The 15,171-nt window shown below is 43.0% G+C and overlaps 1 protein-coding gene across 2 annotated transcripts in view; it reads right to left on the bottom strand.

Annotated features, from left to right (window-relative positions):
• The window catches only part of LOC142578853 (uncharacterized), a 30,731-nt gene extending 20,071 nt beyond the window's left edge, over nucleotides 1-10,660 (bottom strand). The window contains exons 1-9 of one of the 2 annotated variants that reach the window (XM_075688488.1): nucleotides 9,356-10,660; nucleotides 9,143-9,290; nucleotides 7,286-7,403; nucleotides 4,035-4,100; nucleotides 2,823-2,888; nucleotides 2,525-2,709; nucleotides 2,340-2,416; nucleotides 2,158-2,231; nucleotides 403-560 (exon numbers count right to left, since the gene is read on the bottom strand). In XM_075688488.1, the coding sequence (XP_075544603.1) occupies nucleotides 403-560; nucleotides 2,158-2,231; nucleotides 2,340-2,416; nucleotides 2,525-2,709; nucleotides 2,823-2,888; nucleotides 4,035-4,100; nucleotides 7,286-7,403; nucleotides 9,143-9,290; nucleotides 9,356-9,665 (1,202 nt within the window). In that variant the 5' untranslated portion in view covers nucleotides 9,666-10,660. The remainder of the gene's footprint in view (nucleotides 1-402; nucleotides 561-2,157; nucleotides 2,232-2,339; nucleotides 2,417-2,524; nucleotides 2,710-2,822; nucleotides 2,889-4,034; nucleotides 4,101-7,285; nucleotides 7,404-9,142; nucleotides 9,291-9,355) is intronic. The other variant, XM_075688489.1, reaches the window with a different exon arrangement.
• Between the last annotated feature and the right edge of the window lie 4,511 nt (nucleotides 10,661-15,171).

Genomic DNA, 15,171 nt, shown 5'->3' with positions numbered 1-15,171 from the left:
CTCAGTAAATTAGTGCTTTTGATTTCTGCTCCCATTGGAATGTGCCAGTACAGCTTAGAATCAAACTCATGACCTTGTGCTCCCCAATAGAATAACATAAACCACTGAGCACCTGTGGTATAACATAGAGCATGATCATTCAGTGAATCAACATGTATCCTTGTATAGTTACTTAATGTGACTATCCTTGAGCAGTCTAATGTTTGCTGTCAATGTCTGGCTGCACCGTGGTAGATCCAAGAAGCTTTGCATCTAGTAGTTAAGAAAGCTGCAGACAAAGAAAGTAATATGCATATATCTAAAGCTAGCCATCCTAAGTGCCACATAGTGTGAGATCTCTGCTTACCACAGTATTTTTTGTAACACCAGATAAAGTGCTGTGCATACAACCAGTTTACACACCTGCACAGCTTTTCTTCTCTCGAAAGAAGAAACTCGTGGTCTACTGCTGCTTTTAACTGGAACACAAGACCACATCGGATAGCCCCAACAATTGATGGTGTCCCACCCTCTTCCCTCATTTCAATTTCTTGAAGATAGCGGTGGTCCTTTCTTGAAACCTGAAACAAATTGAGTAGGTGACATTATACACACTACACGCTCAGGTGTCCAGCCCCTGAGTTATTGACATCAGCAAGACCTTCAAAATGACATCAACACACCATTGTTTTTTGTGCCTAGTACTCAATAACCATTCATGCCTGCCAGAGGCGACAAGGATCAGAAGGATGAAAGGGCTTGATTTGAGTGTAATAATGACCACATAAAGCCAGCAGATGCTAAAGCAAAGAGTTATGAGAACAGGGAGAAAAGATTTTAGATGTGACATTCACCTGGGGCTTACTCAGGGCATAATGTAGTGAAATGTAAGCGGGAGAAGACACAACTTGCACTAGTACGAGCCAAACCCACAGCCTCCAAATGACACTTGCAATGATTCTATTCAACTAGAGCTGTTCCCCTTCCCTTCTCTTCTTTCCTTCCCCCTCCTCTTCCCCCCTTAGCACATTTACAACCTGAACATAGTTCAGGACAGCAGAAAGTTAGGTGGTGTGATGAGAATGGGAAATTCGCAGGCGCAATATGCGAGTCAAGTCTCCTCCTCACCACTGCTCCTGTTGACGATAATGCTGATAACAATGGACCATAGCTTTGCAAATGTTAGCTAGCACTGTTAAGAGGACGCTTTACCTCAGCAGCTCAATATGGCAAATCAGTTCTCTGGAACCCTGCAATATGAAGGAAGGTTCATGAAAGGGAAAAGCTGTTATCCACCAGAGCGCAGCATGAAGTTTGTAGCTTCATTATAACCTCACGTAGATGATAAATCTCCCCTTTCATGACCTCAGTAGCTCCTATCAAAGTAAAAGTTATTTTTCTCAGCATCCACTGGATTGATTTTTGTGATGTTTGTTACATTTAAAAGAAAAAGTTAGAATCTATGGAGTGTAAGGAGTAGACATTTTATTTAGGTCATCGATTCTTTTTTTAATTGTTAAATATCCTAAAATCTGAAAAATCTAGGAATCAAGTTTACAGCTTTGTAACTCTGCAAAAGCTACTGGCACATCTAAAACAGACAAAATTGATGTGTTATACATCCCTCTGGAGTATACCATTTATTTGTGAGTATTATTTTCTTTCAAAACCATTGTAAGCACTGTAGCAATTACAGGTAAGCTATAAACTTATATCACATTTGTTGACTTTAGGTGCTCTAACAGATACAGTTTACAGAATGGCAATATCTGCTTTTGGTGCAGTTACAGATTTGTAAACGTTGTACTTCATTCTATGTACACTTACTGATTTCTTGGCAATTTTCATAAAATATCTGAAGCATTAAATCAAAATGTTTCTTCCCACAGTCAGTAGAATTCACCTTTCTCTATCAAATGCACCAAATATAATTTAAATTGCTATGCTATGAATTGAATATGTTGGCCTTGAGGTAATGCTTCCTCTTAACCACTGTGGTCTAAGTGAAACATGTATGAAGGCAGGAAACTGGCCTATAAACCTTTATATGCTACATCTAAGGCATCAAAGCTGCCTGAAGTTGAGATTCCGGCATCTTTTGGAATGAAAGCATAAACATGGTTCCTGTCACTAATTCCCCACAGCCCATAAGACAAAGATCCAACGTCAAACACTTACGAAAAATACTGAGCCACCACCGCAGCCAGACGGCACTCTATTGACAAACAGCTTCTTTTTTGCAACAAGCACACCTGCAACAGTCAACCAGTCAATAATAGCACAAGATGCATCAGAAAAATAGGGCGAAGTAAATATCTTCATGCTTGTGTCTCAATAAAAGTAGCAGTTGCATGGCTCACCAGGTGTTTCAGGACCACCTATAAACTTGTGGGGTGACATGAAAATGGCGTCTTTATATGCCAGTCCCTGTTCAACACTAGAAGAACCAATGTGTGCAGTTAGCATATGTTTCTGGACAATGAAAAAAGTTTGCAGCAAGTGTGTTGATACTGCTGCTAAAAAGAAAGATAGCACTAGACCTCACCCAGGAACGACTGGATTCATGTCAACATCTACATAAGGTGCCGCAGATGCATAATCCCAGAATGCAAGGGCGCCATAGGCATGCAGCAGGGCTGTGATTTTTATGTCATCTAACAGGATGCCAGTAATATTGGATGCCGCCGTGAAACACCCAATCAAAAGTCCCTCCTTGTCTTCAGCATATTGCTGTAAAAAAAATTTGAAAGAAATGAAAACGCGGAAAAAGAAAAGTTGCGTTACTGTGAATATTGTGTTGCATCTTCCTTCAGCCATTTTCGTTACCCCCCAGCTCTTCTTACCTTAAGCCTCTCTTCAAGAAATGAGATGTCCAAAATTCCCTCAACCGTCTCAGGCACGCGCACAATCTAAATGAAAGCATAAATATGTATTAAGGAACATAGACAGTTTAGTGAATTAAAACGCAACACTAACTGCACTTTACTATCTTATTTACCAAAGCCCATTAAGTCTTATTCAGATCACACCCTTTACCCAAGGCTCCCTAATCATCTGCTGTGCTACCCTTGCTATATCATCTTATGCCACTCTGCTTCTCCTACTCCACTCTCCTTTCCTGCCTAGTATTTCCCTGCCTCTACATGTGATATAGCAGGTCAGAACCCAATGCACCTGGCCAACCTCTTAACTTTCTTCTACAGTGGACTCTCTTTAAACAGAACCTCAAGGGACCAGGGAAATTGGTTCCGTTTATCAGGAGTTTCATTTACTGAGAGACAAAGCTGAATACAATTCCATAAATACAAAACCAACCAGCCATGAGGATGGTGTTTAAGAGGCAGTTCCATTTAAGTGATTTCCGTGTATTGAGGTTCAGCTGTATATAAGCTTTCTCTCCCCCACATTTTCCTTTACTTGTTATGTCATATATATATATATATATATATATATATATATATATAATGAATTACCCATTATCAGCCCCGCATATCTGTATGTACTTGTAAAGGCAGATTGAAGAATATGAACTAGATGATAGGAAGTAAGCCACCTAACTATATAGGTAGATATATGAGCACCGATTAGCAATTTCGTCAGTGCCTTGCGGCAGGGCAAATGGCTAAATGTGTGAGGATAAGCTCGTGTACACCCGATGCGCGTCAAAGCGTCATCTGCTAGCCTGTTTAATTCTCTGCAACATGTCTATTCTGCCCAATGTGATGCTGTAATTTCTGGTTAGTGGTCATATCACAGTGATGCTGTGTATTATTAAAGACGTTTCCGAAGACAGTTGATCTAGCACAGATCGCTGTCTCAGTGACTGCCATGAGTCATTAAAATATAGAGTTCTTTCACACTGCAGCAATCATAAAGATGCTGCAGCACTAATGCTGGTAACAGTGCTAACCACTACCAGGGTCACCAAAGGCTGTGACATGAAAAATGTTGCATGAACGGCAAGCAGAGCTAACATATTTTTTTTCAGAAAAAGCATATTTCGTTTATAGAGCAAAGGTAGAGACGATGAAATACAATATCACTCTATCATTTACCTTGGCTCCCACTTCTCTCCAAGGAAGGAGAAGAGAGTGATGTGCAAATGTGTCTACAAAAACCACCTGTAACAGGGAGGAAAGCAGGTTTCTGGTCACATGGAAGCATCTCGAAAATAAAGCTACAGTACAGCCGCAAGTCAAACCCACAATGTAACATAACACAGATCTGCAAGAGGAATCAGGAAAACAGATACACTCAATTATTTGCTAAAGTAACCACCATATGAAGCCAACAGGCGTTGAAGTCAAGGAAGGTATAGGATAAATGTACTGTAGTGAACAGGAATGCCTGGTGCTGCAGCCACATCACCAGTCATCCAGGAGGCGCGAGCTCAAGATTGCCTGAACTGCTCTGGTTGAGACACGCTGCCTGCTGCTCTCTTGTACTGTATTCATATTAGATTATTATGTATTCATATTAGTACTGTATTAATATTAGTCCAAGTAGGAAGACATCTAGCCAGGGTCTTGAGACGCAGAGGATGACGGGTATGAGTGAACATATGGTTCAGTGTCGAAGCTACGGCGGTAGGATGTTGCACGGTGATGACAAAAACGTGAAATGCGGCCAGGTAGACCACACGCAAAACATATTGGCCAGTTGTCAGGAGTGCGCCATTGTCCACTGCTGTGTGGGTACCGTGGCTGAAAGAAGTGAGGAGCTGGACGCAGTGGCATGACTGATGGGGATGGCACAAAGGTTGGAGGTGGTGGCCGCGTGAGAGCCTTGGCATAGCTAAGAGGTGCAGTCACCTCGGGAAAAGCAACGGGAGTTGGCATCAGCGGAGTCTTGCAGGCAGAAGGGAGAGCTGCGCAAACTTGCTCGTGGATGACCTGGCGAAGGTTGGCCGGCAAAGGCAAAGGTGGTGGCGTGGCTGAGGACAGCAGCGAAAGCTGACAAACGACTTCAGCATGAACGAACTGTTTTATCTGGCAAAGCAGGGATTCCATCTCAGGAGCCGCGGACATGCTCGCGAGGGTTTCGTCGGATGCAGGGGGCGCCGCATGATAAGATGCTGTCTGCAGAGCTCATCGAAACTCTGGCAAAGCTCAATGACCTGAGAAACAGTGCCCGGGCTTCTGGACAGCAGCATATGAAAGGCATCGTCGGAAATGCCCTTCATGATGTGACGTACCTTGCCCGCCTTCGCCATCGTCGGGTTGACACGCCGGCAGAGGTCGACAATGTCCTCTATGTAGCTGGTGAACGTTTCACCAGTTTGCTGAGATCAGCTTCGTAGGTGTTGTTCAGCACGAAGTTTGCGCACACCAGGGCGGCCAAAAACTTCTGTGATGCTGGTTTTGAAGCTAGCCCACATGCGGAGATCAGCTTCGTGGTTTTTGAACCACAGCTTGGCGACGCCCAATAAATAGGAGATTGCGTTGTCGAGCTTGAGAGGATTGTCCCACTTGTTGGTGTTGCTGGCACGTTCATACAATTCCAACCATTCTTCAACGTCTTTCTCATCGGTGCCGCTAAAGATATCAGGATCCCGCTGACGCTGGGCACCGGCCTATACGATGGCTGGAGAAACCGGTGGGGATGTCGGGCTGGGGTCATCAGGCATGCCGGATGGCAGAGTTTGGGTGCATAATTCCAGGTTGGGGAAAAACCGCAGCGCCTCCACCAGAGTCTAATAAGAATACAGTACAAGAGAGCAGCAGGCAGCGTGTCTCAACCAGAGCAGTTCAGGCAATCTCGAGCTTTCGCCTCCTGGACGACTGGTGATGTGGCTGCATCGCCGGGCATTCCTCTTCACTACAGTACCTTAATTAAGATGTATATTAACATAGGGAAGCATTAAATTTTAGCTTTATCTTCAAAATCTGCTCCCATTTGCTGATGAGAGCAGGGCACATTTCCTTTTACCCTTATTAAAGGGACCATGAAGCACCACTTAGAAAATGTGAAGGATATGTCCAGCATTAGAGGGGATTGCCTACAAACCTTTCTAGCAAAAGTTTAGAAAGTACTCTTTATGAGCAAACATTAAGGAAAGTATGGCAGCAAGTCAGCTGAAAATAACTTTGATTGACAAGGAGAAGCACATGCAAAAGACCCAGATGCAGATGGTGCTTGTGTCTGCATTCCTCCTCATCAATAGGTGCTTTATTATTGTTGGAGCCTTTTCTTTACTGATTTTAACATCCTGCTAAAATCCACATTGGGATTGGCAGTATGTGTGAAATGAAAATTAATTTTGTGCACAAATTTAATTTATGAGCAAAGATAGTCACACTCAAATGTTGCTTCTGCATTGCCTTCACAGCCTTCTTCTCATTATTCCTACTGCACTGGGACAGTGCTTTGTTCTTTTGGTGAGGAGTGAAGCAAGTCATCTCTGCAAGTCATCACACTTAGCTGTGACATAAGCACAGTGGTATCATGCCCGTCCAACAGACAGCACCACTATCTTATTAGGTATGCACTTTCGCCATAAAATTTCGTCAAGCATTGCTGCAGATGTGGCAAATTCGACTTCTAGACAAAGTCCACGATCACTATCACTAAATGTGGCACTCGTCACACCACATTTCCGAGTTTTATCTCTGTTTTCCTCAACCATGATTCAGAATATAGCCCTGTAAACTGCAAGTTGAATTTTCTACAAATAAGATATGGCCAGCACTGGGAATGATGCCACATTGATTTCAAAAGAATTCCCATATAAACAAAGGCACCAGTTATAACCATTGCCTGATACATTCATAGCTTCAAAAAGTATAATAAAATACCTGAGATTTGCTCTTTCTGTCTAGAGTAACAGCCATCCATTTGAGGACGGCCACTGTGGTAGCTCAATTATAGAGCATCGCACACGTATGAAGATGTTGGTTCAGTTACCACCTCTGGCATGTAGCCTTTCATGCATTTTCATTTCCCATTTCCTCATATTTCTACATTTAAATTAAAGACAACAACCAATTTTCCCTACACTTTCTCTGGTTTCACTTTCAATTGGCTTCATGTGGATGTAAATAACAAAAAAAAATCTTGCCCTCTCAGTTCCCCTCATTCTTCTCGCTTACACTAAAACAAGACATTCAATCAATTTTTTTTTTTTTTGTTGTTGTTGGAAAATATGTGTGAGGTGGCGTCTTTAACACGGTGCACACTCTTACTGCAGACCCCCTATAACATAAAGATGTCAGCATGTCAGCATGTTTGTTAACTGCAACTCTAACAGTTCTGCAGCTACAATGCCTAAGCAGTTGCATGCTTCTTGTCAGTACAAAAGGGTGCTTACAGGTGGTGCTGTGAGGGCCAAAGCCGAGATAAGCTTGTGTACAGCACCAGTAGTGCCCGTGCCCACAAATATGACAGAGTCACCTTCACTTGCATTCACGCTGGCTCGTACAATGTCTCTGTTGTGAAAGGATTGTGGGAAATTGTATAAGGAATCAGGTGAATGTTGGCAAATACAGAAATCAAATGAAATAAAGTTAACCAAGTGGTTTATGGCACTTAGAAAGGAAGCATTAAGCTGCACCTTCATTTTGCACAAGTATGTATACAGAAGAGGCACCAGTTAAACACTGTTGTTCAGTTGCGTGAATGAAATATTCATGTTGAATAAACAAGCCATTCGATCTAAAAATGCCCTGTGCAGCCGCAGCAGATATGTTTCTGTGGCTATGCTAAGCTTAGCATATCTTGAACAGTTTAATCTGTTAGCTTGGTTACACTAATTTTAAGAAAATTACATGGGTAAGTTCAATGATGTTGGAGTTTACATTCCTAAGAAAGGATCCATACCTGTGATAAACAAATGATATAATAACTGATGCCTACATTGTAAATGAAAGAAGTTTCAGTGTCAGTATGGTGACATAAAAAATATATATGCCTTTGGGCAAGCCAAGAAAAAGTGGCAGAATTTCCAGTCCACCACATAAGAAACAAAAACGGTACCTAATATGTTAGCATCAGTGTGAGAAAGATTTGGCAGGTTGCTAGTCACTAGAGGTACCCTGCTTGCATGGCAAACCATGCAATGCTTAACATTTCTTTTATGCGTGTCTTCAAACAAGGTAAAGTCAACAGTGTGGTAACAGAGTACACCTGAACTAAAACACAACTGGTCACAAATATTACATGAAACATAGTACTAGTATTCATGGCCTGGAACCACGGAGAATTCTAGCTCCATGCCTGGTACCGAAAAGTGTATCCAATGAGCAGCAATTACAGCAAAACATTCAATGGGTGTCACTTTTCTATGCCAGTCACTGCATCGCGTGTCAAATGTAAGTGCTTCAACTAAAACTGGCCTTTCAACACACAATAGTAGCCACAAGTGCTGTCTAGCATGACTGTTGGTGCATTGTTTTCAGCATTGCTAAGCTACATAGACGGGTCTTAATTATCAAAACTGCTTACCAAGGAGTTTATTGTAATGAGAATGAGATGCTACGACAGGAGGTTTATTAAACCAATGAAACTATGCAGCACTTGTGGTATTCATGGTCAAAGGGAAACAGCACACTCTACCATGCAATATGGCATCAAAGGGGCACTTGTTGAAATGTGCCGTAAATGCAACATGTGCACTGTACTATGTGCCACAATATACAGGGAACAAAATAGGTTTCTTGGCAAACAGTGCGTTAATTGCAATGCTCTGTTTTATAGCAGTTTTTGTCTTGCAACTCATGAACTCGTTTGGTGCGCGACTGTTCACAGTCTGCAAGGCACAAGTGATGTGAATTGTTAATGGGCCACTGCCTTGTCCCATTTCGTGCCGTTTCAGGAGCTTTGTTCATGGGATGTCTTGAATTTGTCAAGCTGACCCAACGGTGAAAATGAGGTGCGAAACACTCACATATTTTTAAAAAAAAACGTTGCATTGAACTGGCTGCTGCCATGGGGTTATGAGCGGATAATTATGGACAACAGAACGCATAAGCCATAAGGGTTACATAACGGCAAGGTCCTGACAGGTGTTGGAGAAGTTGCGGGGCACGGTAGTGCTGAACTTAGCGTCACGCGTTAACAGCTGGGCGTAATTACAGTTCTTACAACTTTAAGGCCGATACCATGTTACACAGTACAATCACGTAATTCACACATATGCATTCTGATTCGCCGTAACCGAACATCGTACCTTGCTTCGTGTCTAAACATCGTAGTCTGAAGGGCAGTAACAGATGTTGTAGTGTGCGTGTTGCCGTACATAGGCAACACTTCGCTGCGAATGAAGTCTTCGATGAAAGTGAGCGACCTCCCTGACGCTGTATGATCGCAGTACACGACTGAAAAGATAGCAAGATGGAAAGGGCACGATGAATAAGCATCCAATTTTTGCAGACAAACTTACCTCTTCGACGACCGTAAGGACCCAGAAAGGTAGCGTCTTTACCGATGACGTTAGCATTGATGTACTCCATGAACTGCTCATCACCGACAAGCTTTTTTGTCTTGACATCTTTGCTAAATGAATTCACAGCATAGGCCTCTGACAAATCATAGAATTTTCTATGGGCGTTAGTTTTTGTGCCGCACTCATCTGCGGACGATTGCACTTGGTTTGACATGCTACAGAGCCGCGATTGGAGCTGCGATCGCAACGCTGTCCGTCGTGTAGTATGTGGTATAATGTCTAAGAGTTCCTTCACTATAATCGACATACAGGACACAAAGCATTTAAAGCCCACACTGTTCGCGCTGAGCAAATTCAGACGTACGATCACGATATGAGGGAACGTAACGACATCACAACAGCAGACGCAACGCACATGGTCATGTTGACGATTGATGTTAATGGCGAAAGCAATGCTGGCAATGCTGAGAGCACAGTATAAGAAATGCAGGCTGGTCTTAGAATCGACTCTAATTTATCGCACAGGAATTAATTTTTTGTGTTTCACTTCAATGACTTTTATACAAAGGCTGCTCTGAGCGGCTTTGAGAGTGGGTTTATACCAACTCATGAACTCCAAGAAAAGTTCGGCTGCTGCTGGTATCGTGTCTCAATGAAAAGTTTTCCTTCCTCCATGGCTGGTCTGCTACACAGCAGGCATACTGATTGGTACCGACCGTTCTTTCATCGTGGTCTCAATTAAGCGGGTGCCGACGGACGTTGATAAATTTATATTGGAACCTTTTAATTGGATATATCAGGCAGCCGAGCTGTGTTCGCTTGCGACGTTGACAGCCACACGTCCCACTGAAGCGAGTGCAAAATTGCAAAACCATTCATTGGGATTCGTTAAGTTGCAAGTCGATTGTTACGCTTTCGAGTACTGCTAAAAATTTGGCAGTTTAGCACAAAGGGCGAAGCATTGAAAGCGATGGCAAGGTTCAACGTTGCGCTGAACTTCCTCGAACGGTGTATACGTTGACGCTATAACGAGGCCCGCTACGCAGTATGCGAGCGATTGTGGTCAGTTGTGGCCCTGAATAAATATTCAGGACCACAATCGCTGCGTTCTAAAAAAGATTTTGAGCTCACCGCTGCACTTTTCTTGTTCAAATTTTGCAGAACGATTGCATTTTGCCGTCGACTTCATTTAGTATAACACTTGCCACATTTAAATGTCTGTTTTTTTAAGAAAAAAGAATGTAAATTTGCCTTTGCTTATGGGAATGAGAGCTACTGGCGCGACGGCGCAAGCATAAACTTGTGTCGCCGTCTGCCGTCAGCTGTAGAAAGCAGCGTTTCAGAAAGCGCTGCCTCGTGCTGCCCGCTCCTGGCACAGGCGACTTTGCGGTATGTTTGTATGTAACCTCTTTCACGCCAATTAACTTAATTGGGTCAGGTATGCGACACTGGGGATGTGCTACTCTTCAATGAATCTCGATCTTTCACGCCAATTAACTTGGGTCACTGGGTATGCCACTGCAGTATGTATGTGCCGCTCTTCAATGAAGTTGTTTAACGCCAACTTGGGTCTCTATGCTTGGGTCACTGCACATGCCACATCTTCAATTAAAAATATATATACTTAAATAATTTTTTTTTCTTTGCTGCGCGGAACCAAACCCGCGTTACATATATTGTGAATAAGGAATACCATACCATACCATATTCAGACCACGACCTACTGGAACTCCAGACCTGCACAGATATCCGGTTTCTATGGGAGCCACTTGCGCCCACTCTCGTTCAACCATTGGCCGTTGGTGTCGCGTATAACTTGTTCGTTATAACTTGTTTCATTGGTTAACCTAGATAGGATATTAGGCAGCATAGTAGCAAGAGCTTGGTGGCGCGACCCACCACCCCATTCCAAAGGGGACGCTCATAACATCCATCCACCCATCCGTCAGACAGAGAGAGGTATGTGGAAAACAGAGATGCAAACCAAATCAGCATTAGAGACATACACACTCTAAGAACAGTTTACACCCTTTGGATTGCCCCTTCTGCCACACAAAAATAATCGTCATCTGCCTTGATGCGTTTCCTTTCTTTATCGCTGCGAGCCCAGAACTTTCCAGTAACGAATGGCACGCGCGTTATCAGCATAGAACAGTTTACACCCTTTGGAGTGCCCCTTCTGATAACGCGCGTGCCGTTCGTCACTGGAAAGTACCGGGCTTGCAGCGATAAAGAAAGGAAACGCATCAAGGCAGATGACGATTATTTTTGTGTGGCAGAAGGGGCAAGCCAAAGGGTGTAAACTGTTCTTAGAGTGCAGGACGTTTAAGCAAGAAATAGCCAAAGAAAATATCTACGATAACTCTAAGGGAAGCTCATTGTTGTTTGAGGCCAGGACAGGTGTACTGCGGACTAAAACGTACCGAGCCAGATACCAGGAGCGATTTGTTGTGGGGGGCGTGTGGAGAGGAGGAGGAAACGGCTGAACACCTGATACTTGCTTGTAAACAACTTCACCCTGCAGTTGAATGTAACGGGGAACTATTCAAAGCTTTGGGTTTTAAAGACAGTGAAAGTAAAATAGACTTTGAACAGGTAGAAATAACTAAACGGAGGCTATCTGATTGATGGATAATATCAACGCAAAAGTAAAGGAGTAAATACATAGGTATGCTTGCATATAGTATACCATTCAAGGTTAGGTGGCGCGCGCCGCCGCCACCCGATTCAAAGGGTTGAGCCTGAATCATCCATCCATCCATCGTCTGCTATACTCTACGGTTGGCTGGTGCGGCGTTGTAATTAATACAGAGGCTGTTGTGTTGCGACGAACTGTTTGTCTAGTTGACGATTTTTGCTAACACAGTGACAGTGATGTCACAAGGCTCTGATCGGTCACTTAGCTCCAAAAGTTAACTGCCGAAACTAAAAAAATTTAATCACATTGTGTATAGAGTTCGCAACGTACACAACAGTTTCATTGTAAACATTTTAAAATTCGCTTCTGCGCTATTTAGAAACTTGCAACCACCGTAATGTTCGACGACAGAACGATTACCACTCATTTTAACTCTTAAAAGTTGCCCGTGAATACGTCGTGAGTTCAAAAAGTGAATTACGTACACAGCTTCACTGCGTACGTAAGTTAAGCACCACCGTTATGCAGCCGCCGTACCACGCAGAAAAGCTAGCTTTACAGTTTGAAAAGAGTTCCGTGACACGATTTAAGGCCTGCAGTGCAGCACGTTTTAAAGCACTGGGATCGCTTTTACAAGCTTTATATGAGCTAGACATCCAACGACATTAAAAACAAGATGTGCTCACCTTTCCTTGAAACATAATCGAACAACCTATTGCACATATCGGGCGGAGGGCTTATTCGTGAATACTTTTATTATACTTTTACCAGATCATCTGCCTTTCACTACGGCACACAGCAGTAAATCCTTATGTCATCTACGACATTAGGGTATCTGTAATCAACTCAAAAAAGCTAGATTATCCTATGAATACTTTAAAACTATTTTTCCAGTGCCTTACGGAGCCTAGGAAGGGGACATTTGTGCCGTCGATCTAGCATTGCAGCTGCCACCTATGTTCGTTGTTTACATTTCTTGCACCGCACCTGCTCTTCTAGTTTCACTGTTCAAACACAAAACATTTGCAAATATCTTTGATTTTGTATATTTGTGAATTTATTCATTTACCGCTAATACAAGCGCTTTGTGCCTGCCGAAATGGCAAGACGAGCGCTGAACAGATAGCAGAAGCAGACGGCAGCGAACAGGTTATAACTAGTGCCACTCTGGTCGTACGTTCTGTCCCTAGCGACAAAAAGGGCGAACTAGAACAGGCCTGCTGGATCAGGGAAATCTGTGCAGGTCTGGAGTTCAGTAGGTCGTGATTCAGACAAGCGCCACTCACGGATTTCGCAGCGACAGCGCTACATGGCGCAGTGTGTCTAGAGGGAAGCACGAGTGAGGACCCCCGCCGCAGTACACACCTTGTACACGACACATCTCGACAGTGGCAATAAGGTGTCACTATACATTGCTTCAATACTAATCGCATTAAGATAGACTTTTATCCCTAGATGGTTTCTGCCTGAATTGCTTTTTTTTTTTGTTGTTGTTGTTTGTGGTCATCTCGATGGTTGCTGGTAAAATTGAAAGTGCATTAGAGGCCGGGGTTGCGAAACATTCCTGAAAGCTTCCTGCCTTCACAAAACCTTTGATGAGATGGCTGCAGCACCAACCACTAATGTGCATCTTGTGAACGTGTCACCCCTGCGTATTGTTGAACACTTTCCAAAGAGCATCAGCGCCAACCCTATACCTTGCTATCGCTTTCAATGCTTAAACTTTGTGAGCAAGACTGCCAATCTTTTATAACTTTATTTATCCCACTTAAAACCTTGGAATGGCCCCCAAATGAAAGGTACAAGAAAGTAACTTGAGAATGTCTGCATGTGGTCCAGCAAATCCTTGACAGTCATGCATTATAGGGCACAGCTTTGATAACGCACACAGCCCAATGGTCACAGCCAGGCTGGGGAGTGAATGATACCTTCCACAAGCAATCGTCTCCTGCAGTCACACCATCTTTTAAAGACGATTGCTTGTAGAAGGTATCATTCACTCCCCAGCCTGGCTGTGACCATTGGGCTGTGTGCGTTATCAAAGCTGTGCCCTATAATGCATGACTGTCAAGGATTTGCTGGACCACATGCAGACATTCTCAAGTTACTTTCTTGTACCTTTCATTTGGGGGCCATTCCAAGGTTTTAAGTGGGATAAATAAAGTTATAAAAGATTGGCAGTCTTGCTCACAAAGTTTAAGCATTGAAAGCGATAGCAAGGTATAGGGTTGTCGCTGAAGCTCTTTGGAAAGTGTTCAACAATACGCAGGGGTGACACGTTCACAAGATGTAGCACGACATAGCTAGTCAGACATGCAAGAGCGTGGCTATGTCATTTCGGCTTAAATATGCAGTGAAAAAACATGAACACAAACAGTCATTTTGTCAGTGTTTCTCATTGTCTTCTTTTACCCATTCAAGTATTTCCCTGTTGTCATCTTCTTTGTTGCCCAAGAATTATCTTCCTGCATGGTGCACAGAAAACGCAATCAGCTTTTAAAATTTATGAATGTATTAGGGGTGCGTGAATATTAATGATTTCAAATCAAATCGAATGGCCTGCTACACGGTTCACATTTGATTTGAGAATTCACTATTTAAGATTGTTGAATATTCATTTGTTCCAACATAAGGGATAGCAACACTCACTAGTGTCGAGGGAGAGACTGGTGTAAGTGATGAATGTACCGAGTAATTGTACTGTAAATAGCCGCAGTTTTTGCACAGAGACCACCAATTCCTCAGTGAATGCACAGGGTCAATAGCTTCTGCCGGTTAAGCCCCGGTCATTCAATGAGAATGTCTTGTTTTTATGCAGCTCATACATATATGAATTTCTTTGTTTAGCCAGAGCAATTTATTAATTGGCCAGTCTCGCAACACTTGCATCCCTTTAAAGCAATGTGCAGTGCTGTAGTACCACGCCTCTCCTTCAATGAACACAACACTGCACATGCATCTGGTAACGTGCTGTTCCTCTGATAATCTTGGTTCTCTTGTCTCATCACTGTCATTGTCATGGTGCATCAGATAGCTGAAAGCAGTTGATCCCATTCACAAACTGCTCAGCTAGCTGGACATTTAGTTGCGAATGGCACTATATGCAAATATCAAATAATCTAATTAGGCATCATTTCTTCTTTACCATAGCGACTCCACACAACATTTATATTTG

The sequence above is a fragment of the Dermacentor variabilis genome, chromosome 4 (assembly GCF_050947875.1).
Source record: "Dermacentor variabilis isolate Ectoservices chromosome 4, ASM5094787v1, whole genome shotgun sequence".
Taxonomy (NCBI): Eukaryota; Metazoa; Arthropoda; class Arachnida; order Ixodida; family Ixodidae; genus Dermacentor; species Dermacentor variabilis.
This window is presented reverse-complemented; position numbering and strand designations above follow the sequence as displayed.